We start from the raw sequence: 19,084 nt of genomic DNA on the forward strand, positions 1-19,084 counted from the left end.
GCACGAAACCTCAGGTGTGGGTTCTTCCTTGCCTTAGCACCCTTTGCAGTAATGGGCGTAGGACCATTTGAGGCACGAGTGGGATAGTCTTTGGGTCTTTGGCGCCAGAGTTAAGCTCCCTTTGGACTTATGCCATGATTGCACACAGACAGGGCCACACTGACCTGTAAATGCCCACTTCAGCGTCCTAGGTTTCCTGACGTGATGACGCTACCTTCTGTAGAGGAAGGAGAAAAAAAAAAAATAGGAAAACTGGGAGTGCATGAGTTCTACAAATGCATATTGGAGTCACATAATGAAAAAGCAGATTTTTTTATTATGATGTTTCTCCATATTTGGCATTGCTGTAAATGGCTAACTAACATTTACTGCCAATTCCATACAAATGTGTGGTTTGGTAATACCAGAACAGCAAATTTAAATGAAAAATAAAAGTTAAACATTTCCACACGAGATTTTACAGTCTGACATTTCACTGCGTAGGTAAAAAGACATTTTTTTTCTTTTACTACAGATTATTCAGCATGAATAAAAAACTACAACTTTTATTTTTAAACAGGAGTCACTGGTTTTAATTTTTACACATTTTTAAAATTACTGTGATAAAAAATAATGAAAAAGCTTCTTAATAATGCCATACACAGTATAATATAGATTTGTCCCCATTATATAGCATTTGTTTAATATACAAAATAGAATATTGACACACTTGAATCTATATGTAGTTAAGCAAGTTATTGGAGGAGGGTATTTTCATACAGCCTTTCATCAGAAAATAGAATCCTTCTTTCAGGCATTTTCTAGAGAGAAGCTAATCCTTTCCTGAAAACCTGGTCACTAATCCCTGGGGGACCAGGCTGACTGATCATAGTCTGGAAAATGATGAAACTTGCATTCAAAGTGGTTAAAGCATCCTGCTTACGCTCCTATTCTCCCATCCAACTCTCAAACCAGGCACATGAAAACACATTCATTTACCGCTACAGCCTTGAGGGCGACGGGCCAAGACTGAAATCTCACTGAGGGCTGCCATGGTTCTTGAATTTCGACAGATCAGAGTATAGTAATCTTGTTCATTCCACAGCGATGTGGTTTTAGGGTGTTTGACACGAAACGAAGATAAGGCTTATCAATAATAGTAAAATTATACAGAAGTAAAATCCGAATTGCCCCGCCCCTCCCACCCACCAGTTCTGAAATGAGGCTGGCTTTCCTTTGCATGCACATCCCGAGCTCTCTGATGCTAATTATCAAGCTCTTCACAGACCCTGGTCATGTCGGTCTTCCCACTAGTGTGTCCATTTCTTTTTCTCTCCAGGAGAAGGTAGATGATCTTTTAGGTTCCCTTCTCCTAGTTTTTAGACAGTTGGCTATATGTACCCCACAGGCTACTTGTAAGGTCTCCCACGGCAAGGCCTTAAAACACTGAGAAGGTCCTATTTTTCTACCGCTAATGAAAAATACTTTTCAGGATCTGCGGTGGCCAGTTCTCACTGAAGTTAGTACAAACTTAATCTGGGATGGCAAGATACCACATACACAGAAAATGAAGTTGCTTTCAAATAGCACCATATCTTTTCTCCCTTAAATTGTTAACTGTACTCAAAGGTAGTTAAGATAACCTTCTTCTTTCCCACTTACTCTAAAAGGGCACAACTTCTTTTCCCATTTAAGGTACAGCCTCCTACTTCCACGGATGTCAGTTGATTTTCTTTTCACAAAGTGTACATACCTTTTTTTCACTGAGTTCTATTTTTTGAGAACCGAGATTGGGACTGAAATAAGATTAATGTGTGATGTGCTTTCTGGTTTTAACCATATAATATTCTATATTATATGAATAATTTACCTTTCATAAGCTCTTTTTGAAACTTAACACTGTCATTGATAATAATATCCAAGCGGTATTTCTTAGGCACCAAAAATTTCACATCCATCTGGGTTACAAACCATCTTAAAATACTCTGAGCTCAATTTAAACCATTACGAAAGGAACATTCCCTTTTAGAGAGCATTCAAAAAGCAAATGATTACACTTGTTTATTAAATAATTTCTCCAAATACTGAAAAATAACAAGTAACATTCAAAAAAGCATTCAAAGAAAACACAGACGTGTACTCATTCTGTTTGGAAATGAACTCTTGTAGGATAGAAAGGAATTAGTGTATTATTTGGCAACCTAGGAGATTCTGCACTATTTACATATTGCTGGTACCTCTACGCATATTATTGCCAAACTTCTGAGGCCTCTGTGTTGATGACACCGCTGGAGAGGCTGTCTGGGAAAGGAACCGTGCGATCACGTGGTGCTCGGATGCGCGCGGGCACCACCTTTCTGTCCCGTTCGCTCGCACGCCTGTCCGCCAGGGGCCAGGGGAGACTCGGCAAACCGAACCGGCACTGACCGACAGGCTCCCTGCTGGAATGAGAAGGGCGGTGGTTGCGGGAGGCAGAGGATCCGAATGGGACGGAGCCTCAGCCGCCTCCCCCGCACACAGGGCCGGTTTCCATCCCCCTCTTCCCCTAGAGCAAACCCGTTTGGTTTCTGAGACCACTGCTGCCTGTATGAATGCTCACCCACACTAGAAATCATATAGGTTATCCGTCGACATTTCTTTGACCCCTACAAAAAATATATAGCATGTCGTGATAAAACAATCTCATCTAAAAATCGTTCTTATTTTACACTATACAAGCTATTTTACAATCATTTTAATAAATTGCATGTAAAGCTGCAGTAGCCCTTCCCTTCCCAGATTAGTGAATACCAATATGATATATATCTGAAACTATAACTAAATATAAAAATATATTAGAAGTTTCGTATGTTTAATATTAGATTTTCAGTTTTCTATTACACAAATAATTTGGCCACTTTGAATAGAAATCAGCTTTCTTGTGGCTTAGTAAATAGAAGTTGAGTTTACAGAAAGTTGGTAAGGTGCACACAGAAAGGGCTACTACAGCTCCTACTTTGTTTAAAAGGATCTTTCTCAACAGCGAGGAGGAGAAGTTCACAAGACTTGTGTTAAACTCTATGGCACACGGAGGGATGTGAGGCATGTGGAGTTGCAAGAACATGGAAGTCTGACAGACAGTTCTAAATCACAAAAGTCAGTAGCTGAACTTTCCTGTACCGCCAGGAAAGGTAGACCAATTGGTGACAGATGGGAATGTGAAAATGGGTGTCTGGCTACTTTTTCCACGTTGGAGATTTATTTTGGGGGTGAAGTTTAGTGACCGGAAATACTTGGTCTGATTCCAATCTCTCAGTTGTGTCTCAGCTGGTTCTTCGGAATCATCACTTTTAAGAAGGTATACAAACTACAGCGAAAGGTCCTGAAAGACAGTTTACCGACTTTCTTGCCATCTAACCATTGCAGAGACAGGCCATTAAGTACAAACAGGGCCTCTTGGTAGTTTTCGTGTTTGTTTGTTTTTAATTTCTTTTGCAACCATCATCCACGGTTTACGGAGCAGGTCACCGGACTAGGTGCTCTACGCCAGTTAGGGCGGTTAATTTGCACAACCTATATATAATTCTCCACTGAAGCAGATATACACAAAATATGAGCTTTTTTTTGACGAGAATACTGGAGATAGGAGTCAATTTTTGTGGTCTTCTGATAGCTAAGTGCCATCAGGTTAGAAGCACCAACCCATTTTCACACAGATGATTAATGTTTAGAGTTTATTTTGGAAAGCTATGAACTAGCTGCCCATCTTAAACAGCTGTACAATAACTTGAATACAAAAATTATGTAAGAAAAAATGAGCAAGCGTAGTTCACTGGATATAAAGGAAATTGTTAAAACCAGACAGTAATAGCTATAAAAGGCACAGCTTCCCTTTTCTGATAGACACTTGTAAACTTTTTTTCAGGTTTCCATGCATAAATCAAAAAATGCTATCCTAACTATACAGGGGAAAATACACCAACAAAAAGTCTAGGAAATTTTGTCCAGCCAACTGTGAAAAGTATGAGCAGAAAGTTTGTCACGCAGACTTTGGGCACTGGCGGTTTAGGCGCCGTCCTTCTCTGGCAGATGGGGGCTCCCCCACTGTGACCGCTGCTGATTCCCGGGACCCACCAACCATCACTCTCTACTTGGCCCACCACTGAAGAGTGATGGCCAAGGGCCTCTGTTGCCAAGTCTTGGCCCCTCTATAAACCACATGTAGTGCGTATTTAAAACAAAACAGAACAAAACCAAGGACCAGACGAAAACGAAAGAGAAAAAAATAAAACAGCAAAACTGCTACAGGACAAATTGATAGTTTGTACAACAAAAGCTATAAATTCAACTTTCTTTAAGGCAACCTTTCTTATTAAGGCAGTCACTTTTGATGAAACAGAAGTTTTTTGATATTTCCACTTGAATATTTTGGTATCTGATTGGTGATGATTTCAGCTAACATCTCTGGGAATTCAATACTCATGGTCTTATTCAAAAATGTTTGGAAGCAAAAGTTAAGGAGATTTTCAACCACCTGCAAGAGAAAATAGATTAACAGTTATTCTTCAACATTACTAGCAAGATCTCATGCTTGTTGGCTTCTAATTTTAAAAAACATATCTGACCTAGAGTATACCTGTCTTTGCTGGAATCTGCCAGATAAAGAAGTTCAGTTGGATAAAGTGAGCATTCAGGTTACCAAAGACATTTTGGGGTCTTTAAAACTGTATCTAGAGTCATACGGCCTTTAGCGCATCACCGTGACCCACACAGCACCGTGACATGGGAAGGACACATGCTGGTTTAATTGATTAGTCATATAAAAGAGAATTTGACTTAAAAGAATAGTGCCATTCTGTACTGGCATCATGCTGTTCTATGCACGTGACTAGATGAAATATTTCATAACTGGCATGAGGAGAGATGTGTGCCAAAGTGAAGCTGTCACAACGTGAACTCAAACCATCACCCAAATCCACCAACAGAAAGAACAAAAACAAAAACAAACAATTGGCGTATAATTACATACACTAATCAGAAGTCCCAGAAAATGTTTCGGATATCTGGATTTCAGTTTGACACTTACATCATGCATGGAGTCCAAGAGTTTTGTCAGTTGATAAAACCGCTGCCAGTTCTGACTGGAGTTTCCTTCCCTCTTGACAATGGCTTTTCCTAGCTCTTTGATGTAGGTCATTCTAATTTCATCAAATAGCTCTTGGCTCTTCAAACCTTCCTTAGGAACTAAAAGGTAAAGATGTTGTCACATAAAGAATTTTCTTACGGTGACTCTGTCATAGGTGCCAGCAGGGCCTTTTATGATTAATAGCACGCTTCTTGACATGACATACATTGTATATACACTCTGAATATATTCCATGTAATTACAAGCATTTCACAGGATCACGAGAGTGCGGCCAAAAGAGGTTAGGGGATAATAGAAAATTGGAGGATTTAATCTGGAGTTATAAGCCTTACTGGGGAGCAGGTATCTGCCTTCCCTTATGCACTTAGAAAATACGTCACGGATGCTATAAAATCAGTTGTTTTATATTACTCTTCAAAATGTTACTAGTAGGAAGGACTGTGAACAGAAGGTTAATCATGCTTTCCATTAATCTTGTAGAGACAGACTTTTGTACACTGCTCAATTTTCTCAAAATGTGTACCTAGGAACTCTGGTTCTGTGTGAATGGTTAGGGAAAAAAGGATTTGGTCAACATTGAAGCAAACCTAAAGGTTAATACAAAGTTAAGGAGATTTCTGGATTTCAGGATGTTTCAGAGCCAAAATTAAGCACTTTCTAGGGAGGGGGGTGTGTTGTTTCCCAAACTTAACTTCATTGTTGCTGGTATCTTAGAAAATGCTGGAATTCAGGAAGAGCAGTGGCTTTAGGAGCAAGAAGTTTTAATTTTTACTTGCCCTGTGGATTTGAGTATAACCTGCCTGAGCTGTGTTTCCTACTCATTCTCACTGAACTGTTTAAAATTGGTTTACAAATTTAGATATAATTGACATATTAGTTTCAGGTTGTACAACATAATGATGAAATATTTATATATATTGCAAAATGATCACAATAAATCTATAGTTAACATCCATCACCATATGTTACCATTGTTTTGGTTTGTGATGAAAACTTGTAAAATTTACTCTGTGCAACTTTCAGATATATAATATAGTATGAATAACCATAACCACCATGCTGTACATGAGATCACATGACTTACTCATTTTATACCTGGCAGTTTGTACTTTTTAACCTCCTTTACCCATTTCTCCCACTCCCCACCCTCCCACCTCTGGAGAACACTAGTCTGTTCTCTGTGTACGTGAGCTTGTCTTTGTTGGGTTTCCACATTCCACAGAGAAGTGAGATTACATGTTTATTTGTACTTGTCTTTCTCGGTCTCACTAACGCCCTCTAGGTTGATCCATGGTGTTGCAAGTGGCAAGATTTCACGATCTTTAATGGTGGAATAATATCCCATTGAATATATACACACCACGACGTCTTTATTCATCCATCCATAAATGGACACTTAGGTTGCTTCCACATCTTGGCTATTGTAAATCATTATGCAATGACTATGGGGCTACATCCATTTTTTTATGTCGTGTTTTCATTTTCTGTGGACAAAAACCCAGAAGTGGAATTGCAGGGTAATGTACTAGTTCTATTTTTAATTTTCTGAGGAATCTCCATGCTTTTTTCCACAGTGGCCGTACCAGTTTGCACTCCTACCAGCCATGCACAGGGTTGCCTCTTTTCCACATCCTTGTCAACACTTGTCTTGTTTTTTATTATTACATATTTTTTAATGTTTGTTTATTTTTGAGAGAGAGAAAGACAAAGCATGAGCAGGGGAGGGGCAGAGAGAGGGAGCCACAGAATCCGAAGCAGGTTCCAGACTCTGAGCTGTCAGCACAGAGCTGGACGTGGGACTCGAACCCATGAACGGTGAGATCATGACGGGAGCTGAAGTTAGATGCTTTACCGCCTGAGCCAACCAGGAGCCCTTTATTTCCTGTCTTTTTGACAACAGACATTCTAACAAAGATGAGGTGATCTCTCATGTGGTTTTGATGTGCATTTCCCTGTTGATTTGTGATGACAAGCACCTTTTGATGTGCCTGTTGGCCAGACAACTTGCAAGTATTTTCTCTCATTCTGTAGGTTGCTTTTTCATTTGATCGTTTCCTTCTGTGCATAGTTTTATAGTTAGACATGCTGCCATTTTTATTTTTACTTTTCTTGCTTTTGCTTTTGGTGCCAGATTAAGAAAATCCCCACCAAGACTGATGTCAGGGTGCTAACTGCTTATGTTTTCTTCTAGGATTTCTATGGTTTCAGGTCTTACGTTCAAGTCTCTGATTCATTTTGGGGTTAATTCCTTTGTATGGTGTGAGATAATGGTCCAGTTTTTTGCATATATCTGTCCAGTTTTCTCAGGGTTGTTTACTGAAGAGACTGTTCTTTCTCCATTATATGTTTTTTGGCTCCGTCATAAATTAATGCTCTCCTATCTCTCATTCATCTATGTGTCTCTTTTCTTGCCCATACCATGTTGTTTACAGGACTACAGCTTTATAATAGAGTTTTAAGCCAGGGAGTTTGATGCCTCCAGGTTTGTTCGCCATTCTCTAGATTTCTTTGGTTATTCTGGGTCTTTTATAGTTCCGTACAGAATTTAGGATTAGTTCTGTGAAAAATGCCATTGAAATTTTAACAGGGATTACAGTGAATCTGTAGATTGCTTTTGGTAATATGGAAATTCCAACGATATTCTTCCAGTCCATGAGTATGGAGTATCTTTTATTTAGGTATTCTTTAATTTCTTTCACCAGTGTCTTACAGTTTTCACTGTACAGGTCTTTTGTCTCCTTGGATACATTTATTAATTTTTCTGCTAGCTCGTTACTGGTATCTAGAACTGCAACAGATTTTTTTTTTAAATTTTTTTTTTGAACATTTTTTATTTATTTTTGGGACAGAGAGAGACAGAGCATGACCGGGGGAGGGGCAGAGAGAGAGGGAGACAGAATCGGAAACAGGCTCCAGGCTCTGAGCCATCAGCCCAGAGCCCGACGCGGGGCTCGAAATCACGGACCGCGAGATCGCGACCTGGCTGAAGTCGGATGCTTAACCGACTGCGCCACCCAGGCGCCCCAAGAACTGCAACAGATTTTAAATAGTGATTTTGTATCTTGCAACTTTATTAAATTTGTTTATTAATTCTAACAGTCCTTTTGTGGAATCTTTGAGATTTTCTATATATAAAATCATGTCATCTGCAGTGAGTGTTTTATTTAGTCCTTTTAGATTTGGAAGCCTTTTATTTCTTGTCTAATTGCTCTGGCCAGAACCTCAATAGTGTGTTGAATAAAAGCGATGATAGTGGATATCCTTGTGTTACTCCTGATCATGAAGGACAAGTTTGTAGCTTTTTCACTACTGACTATGACGTTAGCTGTGGATGTGTCATATATAGCCTTTATTTTGAGACATATTCCCTCTATCCTAATTTTGTTTAAAAGTTTTTTTTCATAAGTAGACATTGAATTTTGTCAGTGCTTTCTCTGCATCTGTTGAGATTTTTATATGATTTTTTACCTTTCTTTTGTTAATGTGTTGTATCACTCTCCCTGGATTTTGATTAGGGTTAGGCCAAAGAACACATACGAAAACGTTCTGATTCTAGAAAGCACTACTTGGTACTTCTAAGATGTCAGTATTACTGTGAAAACAAAGACTACTTAAACAGGAGTGGTAAGAGCCTACCATGTTAAAAATGGGCCTACGTCAATATATTACACATAACCTAATTATTGCTAATTTTTTAAATATTGAAATTTATTATTTTCATTGATTGCTTATCTTTAACTTTCTCCTGCATGTTACCCAAATTCTAAAAGTAATTGTGGGTGGAGCCCTATTCACTGCTTATGTTTAAAAGAATCTCATCCATCTCAAATTACCCCTAATTATCTTTGTAGCTCCGTCTTTTTGCTTTATGTGGTTGGGCCATATATTTAGAATTACTTTCCTGATAAATAAAATGTTTTATTTAAAGAGTATCTTTACATAAAGAACTGTTTTTCTTTCTGCTTTAAAGTCTGTGCTGATAGCACTGTAGCTGCTACCAATTCCTTTTAGTTTAAGCAGTGGTCAGCAAACCATGACCAGCAGTCTGTGTTTGTAAATAAAGTTTTATTGGCACACGGCCCTGCCTTCTCTCCTTACATTGTTGAGGACCCTGTTCACGCTGCAGGGAGCAGGGCTGATAAGCTATGACAGGGAGTGTAGGCAAAGCTGAAAACATTTACCATCTGACACTGTCCTGCACAACTTTGCCATCACCAGGTTACTCTATGCATAGGCTAGATGGCCTTGTATTTCAGCCACTCAGTATCTTTATTCAGATACTCTCATGTAAACAGCATAACATTGGATTATTATTTTTTTAATCCAGCCTTGCACTTTTTTGTGTGTCTTTTCACCTTGGACCCTTGTAGCTTTTATTCCCTCTTGATGTAACGAAATTGCTAATACATTTATTTGTACGATTTGTTACTTTCCCTTACCATGCTTTAGTTTACGTTCCCCCCACCCCCCACTCCGTCTCATTCCATTTTTTTGTATTGCTTTTCCTTCCCATGTTTTCCTCAGCTGCTGCCACCCTGAGACTCAGGGCTTTGGTCCTTTGTGTAGTTTCTCCGTCTTTAGCCATCATTACTGAAATGTAAACACTCATTCTTATCAAACTCCCCTTCTTGTTTATATGTAATTATTGTGTCCTTTGGTTCTGTTTTTTAAACCCTCCAAATTGCTGTTATTTTATACAGTAAATGTTAGCTTAAATGTATCTACATATTTTCCACTTTCTTTGTTCTTTTTTCCTTCTTAGAGATGGGATTACTTTCACTTATCCTAAGTATATCCTTTAATTACTTCATTCAGGATCTATGATGGCAAACTTTCCTTTAAAAAATAGATTATTGGTACATTTAGACTATTGAAATGTAAGGTGATGTTTGGATTAATAGCTACCCTGTTTGTAACCGTTTTCTACTCAGTGCACTTGTTCTTCTTTTCTTTCGTAAGCTTCCCTTTTTTTTTCTACTTTCTCTGGTTTTCACTGAGTATTTCATATGATTCTATATTCTTTCTTATCAATTAATACTCATTTTTAAAAGCTGTCTTCAGGGGCACCTGGGTGGCTCAGTCGGTGAAGCGTCTGACTCTGGATTTCGGCTCAGGTCATGGTTCGTAAGTTTGAGCCCCGTGCCAGGCTCTGCGCTGACAGCACAGAGCCTGCTTGGGATTCTTTCTCTCCTCTCTCTGCCCTTCCCTCATTCGTGCTGTCTGAAAATAATTAAAAAAAAAAAACCAACCACCAAAAACCTTTTCATTGGTTGCCCTACCCTTCCCCCTATACATAGACGACCAATCTACATCTCCTTTACATCACACTATTGTACTCGATAGGGAGGGCAGGTACCTGCCAGCAGTATTCCTAGCCCCTCCCTCCCACTGGTTTGAACCCTGCTGCCATTCATTTCACCAGTATACCTTACACCCATCCCGTGCACGGCTGCTATAATCACTCCACAGTTGTGTTAAGTTACATCAGCGAAGAAGAAAAAGGAAATCTTATCTTCGTTGCTTCCTTCTCTGATGCTCTTCTTTCCTTTATGGAGATCCATGTTTCTGGACTGTGTCATTTTCAATTCCTCTGAAGAACTGCCTTAAATGTTTTATGCAAGGCAGGTGTTCTAGTGACTAATTGTTGGTTTTCGTTTGAGACTCGCTGTTTCGCTCTCAATTTGGAAGGATAATTTCCCTGGATATATAATTCTAGATTTTTACTTTTTTAAGCACTAAATATTTCACTCGACTCCCTTCCTGCTTGCATGGCTCCTCTGTGGGTAAGCTGCTTTTTTTCCTCCTCGGGCTTCTTTCAAGAATTTCTTCTTGATTTGGTTTTCTGCATTTTGAGTAAAACATGTCTAGATGTAGATGTTGTGGTATTTATCTTTCTTGGAGTTTGGGAGTTTCCTGGGTCCATGTTTTGGTGTTTGTCATTAATTTTGGAAATTTCTCAGTCGTTATCACTTCATATATTTCTTCAATTCCTTTCTTTTACTTTGGATATCCCCATTACTTGTATGTTACACATGTTGTTATGGTCTCCCCACAGTTCTTGAATACTCTGTTGCATGTTTTTTTTTCACTCTTCTCTTTGCATTTGAGTTTGGGAGTTTGCCACTTGCGGTTTACTGATGAGCTAAATATCCCATTCCATTACAGTAATTCTCATCTTTATAATATCTCCATCATATGTTTCTTTCCTAGAGTTTCCACTTCTCTGCTTACATTACCCAGGTGTTGTCACATGTTGCTAACTTTTTCCATTACAGCCCTTACCATATATTAATCATTGTTATCTTAAATTCTCTGATAATGACAACATCTGTGTCATGGCTGAGCTGGATGCAAAGCTTGACTCTTCAGACTATTTTTTCTTGCCTTTTAGCTTGCTTTTTTTTTTTTTTTTTTGCTGTTGTCAGAACTGAGGTAATTATGCTTTTAGCATGAGGTTTGATGTTCATCTGGCTAGGAGCTGAGCTGTGTTTCATGCTAGCCATAGGTGTTTAATGGAAACTAAACCTGTTTCCTTGTTTTTCCCCTCTTGTCTTCGGGTTTCCCTAAGAACTCCTTCTCAGATGGCTGTGTTCTACAGTTCTAATCCAGTGGAGCCCTACTGATATGGTGGTAAGGTATTGGTGATGTGGGGTGTCTGATCCTTTTTGATTAAATCTGTTTTGTCCTGAACTTTAGAAGTGTTTCCGAACCACAACCTCCACCTTATATTCCTGTTTTCCTTGCCAGAGATACAGGAAGGAAAAGGGGGCTGCCCTGACCTATTTGCCCTTTTCCTCAGGTCAGATAAATTTCTTTTACAGAGGCTTCCCTCAGAGGGCAACAAACAGAGGGGATCTTTTCTCTGATCTTCACTGTGAAAACCTGGTGGGGCTTATGCAGGTAAACCCCCAAAAAGTGTGGGGAGGCAACCCCCTTAGTTTTTAATTCGCAAGTTCTTCCTAGGTCTCCAGCAATTCATCAAAATTACAAGTATTCCTAACCAGGTACTGGCTCTAGAAGTTTCTTTTCCCAGTAAGCTGATCATGGCTGTGCTTCTCTATATCTGTCTCTACAGATTTTGACATGGTCATTTGCCTTGTGACCTCAATTCATTGATGGCTCCAAGAAAAGTTAACTGATTTTTAGTTCAGCTTCTTACTGTTGAAGATGGGAATGGCAGTGTCCAAGCTGTTTACTTGTCAGAGATGAATGGAAGTCTACCTTCGTTTTTCAATATTTTTTCCTTAGCATTACGAAAAAATCCTTCCATTGTCTTCACTCCTGCTACATAGGTTATTAAGTTGCTTCTCCTTTGAGGGTTTTTTTTTTTTTCAGTCAGTTGGATTTTACTTGTATATTAGGTAGAATTCATTGAACTGCCTGGATAGGGCAGGAAAGTTTTCAGCCATTCTTTGCATAGTTCCCTTCCCTATTCTCACTCCCTTTCATTTTGGATCTCTGGTGATTATGTGCCACCAGAGCTTTTGTCAACTGGCATACCATGAATGGTCACCCATGTGTCAGGATACACATTTCATTTACTCTCAGTCTTCTTTACTGTAGAAATGCTCCTTTTTATGTTCATTAAAGCACTCTTTCAGCCCTCCTCCCTCAGTCATGCCTCTTGTTACTTATGTACGTGATACACACATATACATATCTATGCATTTAAAAACTTGTATTCTGGCTAATTTCTTCTTTCTCCAAATGGGTCTGATCTGCTTTTAGAGACCTCCCTTATTTAAAAAATTTCACTTAGGTTTCCAACCCCTGTCTTTAAACTTATTAAATATACCCTCTTAGTACAGCTGACTTCTTTGGGTTCCTGCCTGCACTTAGTTTTTCCTGCTTTTAGTCTAGCGTTTTCAGTGGGAAGTTAGGGTACCTCTTCTGGTATTCTGATAGGCTAGAAGTCTGACTGTATCTTATGGTATCTATTTTATTCCTTGTGATTCTATTCCTTTTTTAAAAAAGAACCAGTGTAAGGCGCCTGGGTGGTTCAGTCGGTTTAGTGTCATGATCTCAAGGTTCATGGGATCAAGCCCTGTGTCAGGCTCTGGGCTGACAGCGTGGAACATGCTTTGGATTCCTTCCCTCTGTTCCCTCCTCAGTTTGCACTCTCTGTCAAAATAAACATTTTTTAAAAATTGAAAAAAAAAGGACCAGTGATATGTACTAGTTCAGTTTACTTTTTGTATTCTCTGCAATGAAGAATCTGGTATGTATAAAACTTAAATCACCAGTGTTTACAAATAGGATTGCTTAGTGTTTGGTGCTGATCTGTACCTGGAATTATGATCAGAACTTCAACAGTTTATTGAAATAACGTCAAGCTCATTTCTTTAACACATGTGCTGCATTAGGTAACGTCAAAAAGTCTCTAGCAAATGAGTTGTGGAAAATTCCTGTCTTGACTAAAATGTTAATGGATTTAAATATTAATAATATAAAAGAACTTTCTGTAGAACAAGGTAGTATGAAAGCATTAATGATAGAGGTGTCTTGGAAAAGCTGAAACAGATACAGTCACATGCAACATCCATCACTTCGAGTTACTTGGCAGCTTTGAAACCAGAATTACTCATGGAAAGACTTTTTGAAAGCTTCAACTTTATTTGTATATGAAAGAAGGGTTCAGTCATCAACTTAGTATTTTATAAACACTACCTTCATATGGGATTTTTATTGGTATTATACAATTTTAGCCTATTCCAATTATTCACACACCTTCTACTGGTTGTTGAAAATGCCACCTTTTTACGAATCAGATACGTTGTATTTTTCACAAGCTTTCTAGGTTTACTGAGTAGTGCCTTTGCCAGTCAAAAGTAGTCTCACTCAAGTTGACATACCAGTAACTTTATCTAAACTTTGAAGACGGTTTCATAAACTCTTGCTGCTGTTTTCCAGATAGAACACCTCTGTCCAACAGTCTGGCAACCGTGCTGCATCATGGGATGTTCTGACGGTAAGCGTGATGTACTTTTGTCTCAATTTCTTAGACACAGGAGTATTCCTTGGGTAACTAAGTTGACCAGGTTACAACAGAGCACAGAAACTAAAATCATTCTAGCTGGCTTTGTTTCTCCCTGTTTCCCCCGGGGAAGGAGGTGTGTACACATTCCAGACCCACAGAGGCTCCTGCATAGCTCATGTACTTCTCTGTTTCCCAATGGTACCCAACTGTCTTCCTCATCTTAGCATCACTGGCTGGGCCTTTATAAAATTTTACATTTATGAACAGGCTCAACTATTTGAGTAGCGGGAAATAACCGTGCACTTGGTGCTATGTACACAAACAAACCTTTGTTTCTATATTTCCTATTTTTGACATACTTAGAAGTGAATTTTAGACGCAAATAGGTGTTCTACCAACCTGAAGAGAGAAGCAGTAAGGTTTTCATACAGAGATACTCTTCATAAGATACCTGAAGCCTGTGTAACTCAGAGGAAACATACAGCATATGTTTACATTGTTCATACATGCAGGGTAGAGTCATTCTATGCCTGTGAAAGACAAATATCAGTGTGAGTTAGGAAAGAAATAGTGCTTGTTCCCCTGCCTGAAGGTAGACTTCTTTGTTTTTATTTTGAAAAACTATGAACTTAAAAAGGAAAAGCTAACTGTTGCTATTAATGCTAATTCCCTACAGTTAAGAACCACGACAGCACCTAAAGAGACTGCGGAACAATCTATGTTTACACTGGAGAAATTATTCTTCTGTTGTGCATGCCACTTACTAAGTGTTTAGAATTGATTCATGCAGAACTTTACCAGTTGCTCCTTTAATTCAATGTTTCTTTTAATCCAAAGTTTTATGGCAGCATTTGCATTCAGGCCAGTTACACAAGACGGTTTTAGGTCTTACCCATTCAAAATCAAAAAGTTTTTTTTTTTCACAGCATCACATCCTGAAAACAGTTATGTGTGATTCTGTTTATAGTTTTGCAGAAGGTCAGAAGTACACTAGAACTCAACTCTGGGATTTCTGAAGTTTCTTAACTTTTTTTGTTTTTTTAAAAAAACTTATTTTGAGAGAGACAATCTCAAGCAAGCTCTGCAGTATAGCTCCTGCAGATAGGACCCTGAGATCATGACCTGAGCTGAAATCAAGAGTCAGACACCTGACTGACTGAGCCACCCAGGCGTCCCTGAAGTTTCTTAACTACTTTAATGACACTAAGAGCCTGAAACTGTGCTTGGTTCATGGTTTTTACAATACCTCAAGATTTTTGTTTGTTTCTGACAGAGAGTGATCTTGGATTTAGATTTAAAAAAGGTCACTATTTTTTTCTACTGAAGATACAGTTTGTTTCTTTATAGGATAAAATAACTCTGACAGGAATGGTATGCTGTGACAGTGATGACACAGGAGCTCACAGGACTCTTCAAATTTAAAATCTTCTCTTCCCAAAGAGGTACCTTCCCAATCTCCCAACAGGAATTAAGCATAAAATCATTCAGTAGGCTGTTAAAAACTATTTTTTACAACAGTAAGACCTAAAAACAACGGTGAGGCTACCTGATAGCTACACAGGCAGATTTGGGGTGACAGTGTACCTTCAAATTGTGCCTGTCAGACGATGCACCAGGATGGAAACCAGTGGGCAGAGGGAACAGAGCAGCACAGACCCCAGAATGGGGAATAGTAAGAATGCCCTCTACAAAACCACTCTTCCCGTCTGCTGTCTGTCCTCCAGCATGGCGGAACCCTGAGAAAAAGTCTGCAATTCCCACCTCGTGTAACAAATGCGTGCGGCACTCTTCAGGTTATGCTGTGACTGCTTACCTCTAACTTTGAGTGCCCCCCAAATAAAAACCCTGAATTAATTTCCTAAAATAGAAGGATAAGTTGGTGTTTCATAGAAGTCTCAGTTCACAGTTTTAAGCCCAATACTATGAGTTCAAATTACTTTTTTTGGGAAGGGACCGTAAATACCAAATGTTGCCAACATGATGTTTTTAAGTAACTGTGGTTGGATTCCGAAATGTGCAACCAGTACTCAGGGAGTTTTGGTGTCTGCGTTAACTCACAAGATTTCATGTATTCATTTGCTAATTAAATATCTGATCAAACAACCAAAACCCTGTTCCACTGGGATACAGGAGTTTGAACAGCCCTCTTGCTGGCAATTGAAGGTGACGTCCTTCTCTGACACAGATTCCTAGGAGTGTGGGTCTGTCCAGGTCTGATAGGGCCAGGGGAGGTGACATCTGGCCCCTTCTGGGAGTACGAAGAGGCGGGTCACTGCATGTACATTCCCCATGCCTCCTGTCCTGGTGCTTCAGTGTGAAGCCTTGTCCTTCACCTTTAGGTTTAACTCACCTCTAATTACACTTCCTCCCAGAAGCCATTAGCCACTTTATCTGAAATAGACCCCTCCAGTATAAACTATCCCAATCTGAAATTATTTTATTTGGTAGTTACCTGTATGGAGGATATAAGCAATACAGGTCGGGAAAGCTTGTCTGTCTTGTTCTCAGCTACTCTGTCCCAGGCTTATTAGGAAGGAGGAGTCAGTGGTGTTCCCTCTCATCCATCCTCCACCATGTTATCCTGTTTGAAAGCCTCCACTGGCCGTGGCTTCTCCTAGAATAACATCTAAACTCTGTTTCATGGCCTACAAGCCTCATATGGTATTTCCAGCCTTTGCCCTCACTTCTTCTGTCTGCAGGGCCCCACCTTTCACACAGCCTGTGCTTCTGTACTGTGTGATGCCCACTCCCTGGACCGGTCTTCTATGGTCCCTAAATCTAAAGTAGCAGGTGCCTGTCACTGCTCCCTTTGCCCAGGCACACTTTTAGACCATGGTTCTCTAAAGTAATTTTGGTTATCTATTTCATTTTCCCCATTGGAATGTTAGCGGGTGCCACATCTATTGTGCTATTACAGCTCAAGCTCCTAAAAGAGAGTCTGGCACTTGGTAAGGACTCCTATCACTGAGAGAATACTGTGCTGGAAAATAAGTATCACCAATAGAGAAAGAACACCAACTTTAACTCAGGATTCATTTCAGCCAGGATTTCTAGACTGGTTTTCTATGCACCTAGCTAGCCTGATGGCAGAAACGTGAAATCTCTGCTTTAGAGATTTCTGTCACAACGTCAAGAATATCTTCAAAACTACCTGGACCTAGTGTTATCCAGTCTCCTCTAAAACACTTAAAATAATGTGAGCTCACCACATTGTAAGGCAGGCTCTCCCACTGAGTACTGCTCAAATAGATGTTTTTCTTGAGCTCCTACCCATTATTTCTGTGCCTGGCACACCCATAAGGCAAAACAGTATGTCTGTAGGCTGCCCTCCTCCATACCCTCCCTGTTCACTGACCGATGTCAATTTCCATTCTCCTTGCCCTCCTGGACATATTTAAAGTTGTCACTCCTAATTTTAATATGGCATCCAGTTCTTTTTTTTTTAATTTTTTTTCAACGTTTTTTTATTTTTGGGACAGAGAGAGACAGAGCATGAACGGGGGAGGGGCAGAGAGAGAGGGAGACACAGAATCGGAAACAGGCTCCAGGATCTGAGCCATCAGCCCAGAGCCCGACGTGGGGCTCGAACTCACGGACCGCGAGATCGTGACCTGGCTGAAGTCGGACACTCAACCGACTGCGCCACCCAGGCGCCCCGATGGCATCCAGTTCTTAACACAAATTGCTCACGATGGGTTGACTCATATAGGGTGCAATGGGATTATTCTAATAACAGGGTTTAAGGTTTACAGTGATTTGTCTGACCCCTGGTCAAAAGTACCCAGAGCTCACAATTAAAGAAATCTTCATTTCTTACTCTGCTCTGACCATAGGTATGTGTGGGAGAACTCCCTGTTTTCATTCTCATAAAAGAGAGAAGCTGTAGGCACAAAAATTGTACTACAAGGTGGACAGTGGTAAGAACTAGGGATATATAGCACAGAGGTCTTATAAGGTGCTAAGAACATCATGAGTTAAGGGTATGCTTGAGGAACAGGTCATCTGAGTGGGGATGCCGTGTCTATCAAAGAGAACAGTGAGAGAAACCAGGTTCTGGAAAGCCAGTAACCATGCTGAACATGCATGGCGTGGGCAGGGAGGACATCTGGGTGTTGCGAAAGTATGTGATGTGATCAAACTGTACTGTAGGAATAAAAAAATCAGAACATGATGGAGGGCACATCAGAGGCAGAAAACTAGTCAGCAAAAACTGCAATGAGGTCAACAGAACAGACACCGGAAATATTTCACAGATAGAAACATAGGCCTAGAAAAGCATAGGTGGCTGATTTATCAAATCCTACAAGTCATAAACATGGAGTAGGCCTTGCCCTGGCAAGAGAGTCCCCTTGCCTCTGGGTCTGTACCTCCCACCTCCTCGGCCAAGATGTCCTCATCTATAGTCGTCCCTACTGAATGTGAGATCAACTGACCCCAGAGATGCTCACTGTATTAAAAAGTACCCTTACATGTGTCCTGCCCCATGTACATCTGGTCTGCCAAAATGTACTGATAAACCACTCTCTTTCAAGTGTGCCCTGTTCCAAGAAACCTGATAGAATGGATTCAGTTCTCAATGACCATGATAGCAATCCATCAGGAAAACATCAGCGGGATAAAAAAAAAAACAAAACACAAAACAGACAGACTCCCAAATAACTTACTCATTAATAACCAGATCAGGAGCAAAACACAGCATGTTTGCACTTGATTGTCTATATGATCTCCACCCCAGGGCAAATGCCATGAGGAACATCCATGAATATTGCAGTAGGGTCATTTGGTCATCCAGGTGTAAGTTCCTGAATCCTGAATTAAGAGAAGTAAAGGTTATGAGGAAACACTCAGTGCTGAAGATCATCTCTTTGGGAACTGCCACAGACCAGAACCCCTAAGAGGCAGAGGAAATGAAGTAACACCAAGGGGGCACAGTTCTCTTTTGTCATCCAACATGTCAAGACCAAAGCCTTTGGTGCTTTTTAACAGCATCCGGTACAATGTAA

The 19,084-nt window shown here is 39.9% G+C and overlaps 1 protein-coding gene across 11 annotated transcripts in view; it reads right to left on the minus strand.

The window, feature by feature from the left end:
- Positions 1–296: 296 nt before the first annotated feature.
- Positions 297–19,084, minus strand: part of NR3C1 (nuclear receptor subfamily 3 group C member 1) — a 120,475-nt gene continuing 101,687 nt past the window's right edge. For 10 of the 11 annotated variants that reach the window (XM_043589940.1, XM_043589904.1, XM_043589959.1 and 7 more), the window contains exons 6-9: positions 18,746–18,890; positions 14,481–14,611; positions 5,045–5,202; positions 297–4,492 (exon numbers count right to left, since the gene is read on the minus strand). In XM_043589940.1, the coding sequence (XP_043445875.1) occupies positions 4,340–4,492; positions 5,045–5,202; positions 14,481–14,611; positions 18,746–18,890 (587 nt within the window). In that variant the 3' untranslated portion in view covers positions 297–4,339. Of the gene's footprint in view, positions 4,493–5,044; positions 5,203–14,472; positions 14,612–18,745; positions 18,891–19,084 lie in introns of those variants that run through there. The other variant, XM_043589965.1, reaches the window with a different exon arrangement.

This window comes from Prionailurus bengalensis, chromosome A1 (assembly GCF_016509475.1).
Source record: "Prionailurus bengalensis isolate Pbe53 chromosome A1, Fcat_Pben_1.1_paternal_pri, whole genome shotgun sequence".
In the NCBI taxonomy this organism is placed as follows: domain Eukaryota; kingdom Metazoa; phylum Chordata; class Mammalia; order Carnivora; family Felidae; genus Prionailurus; species Prionailurus bengalensis.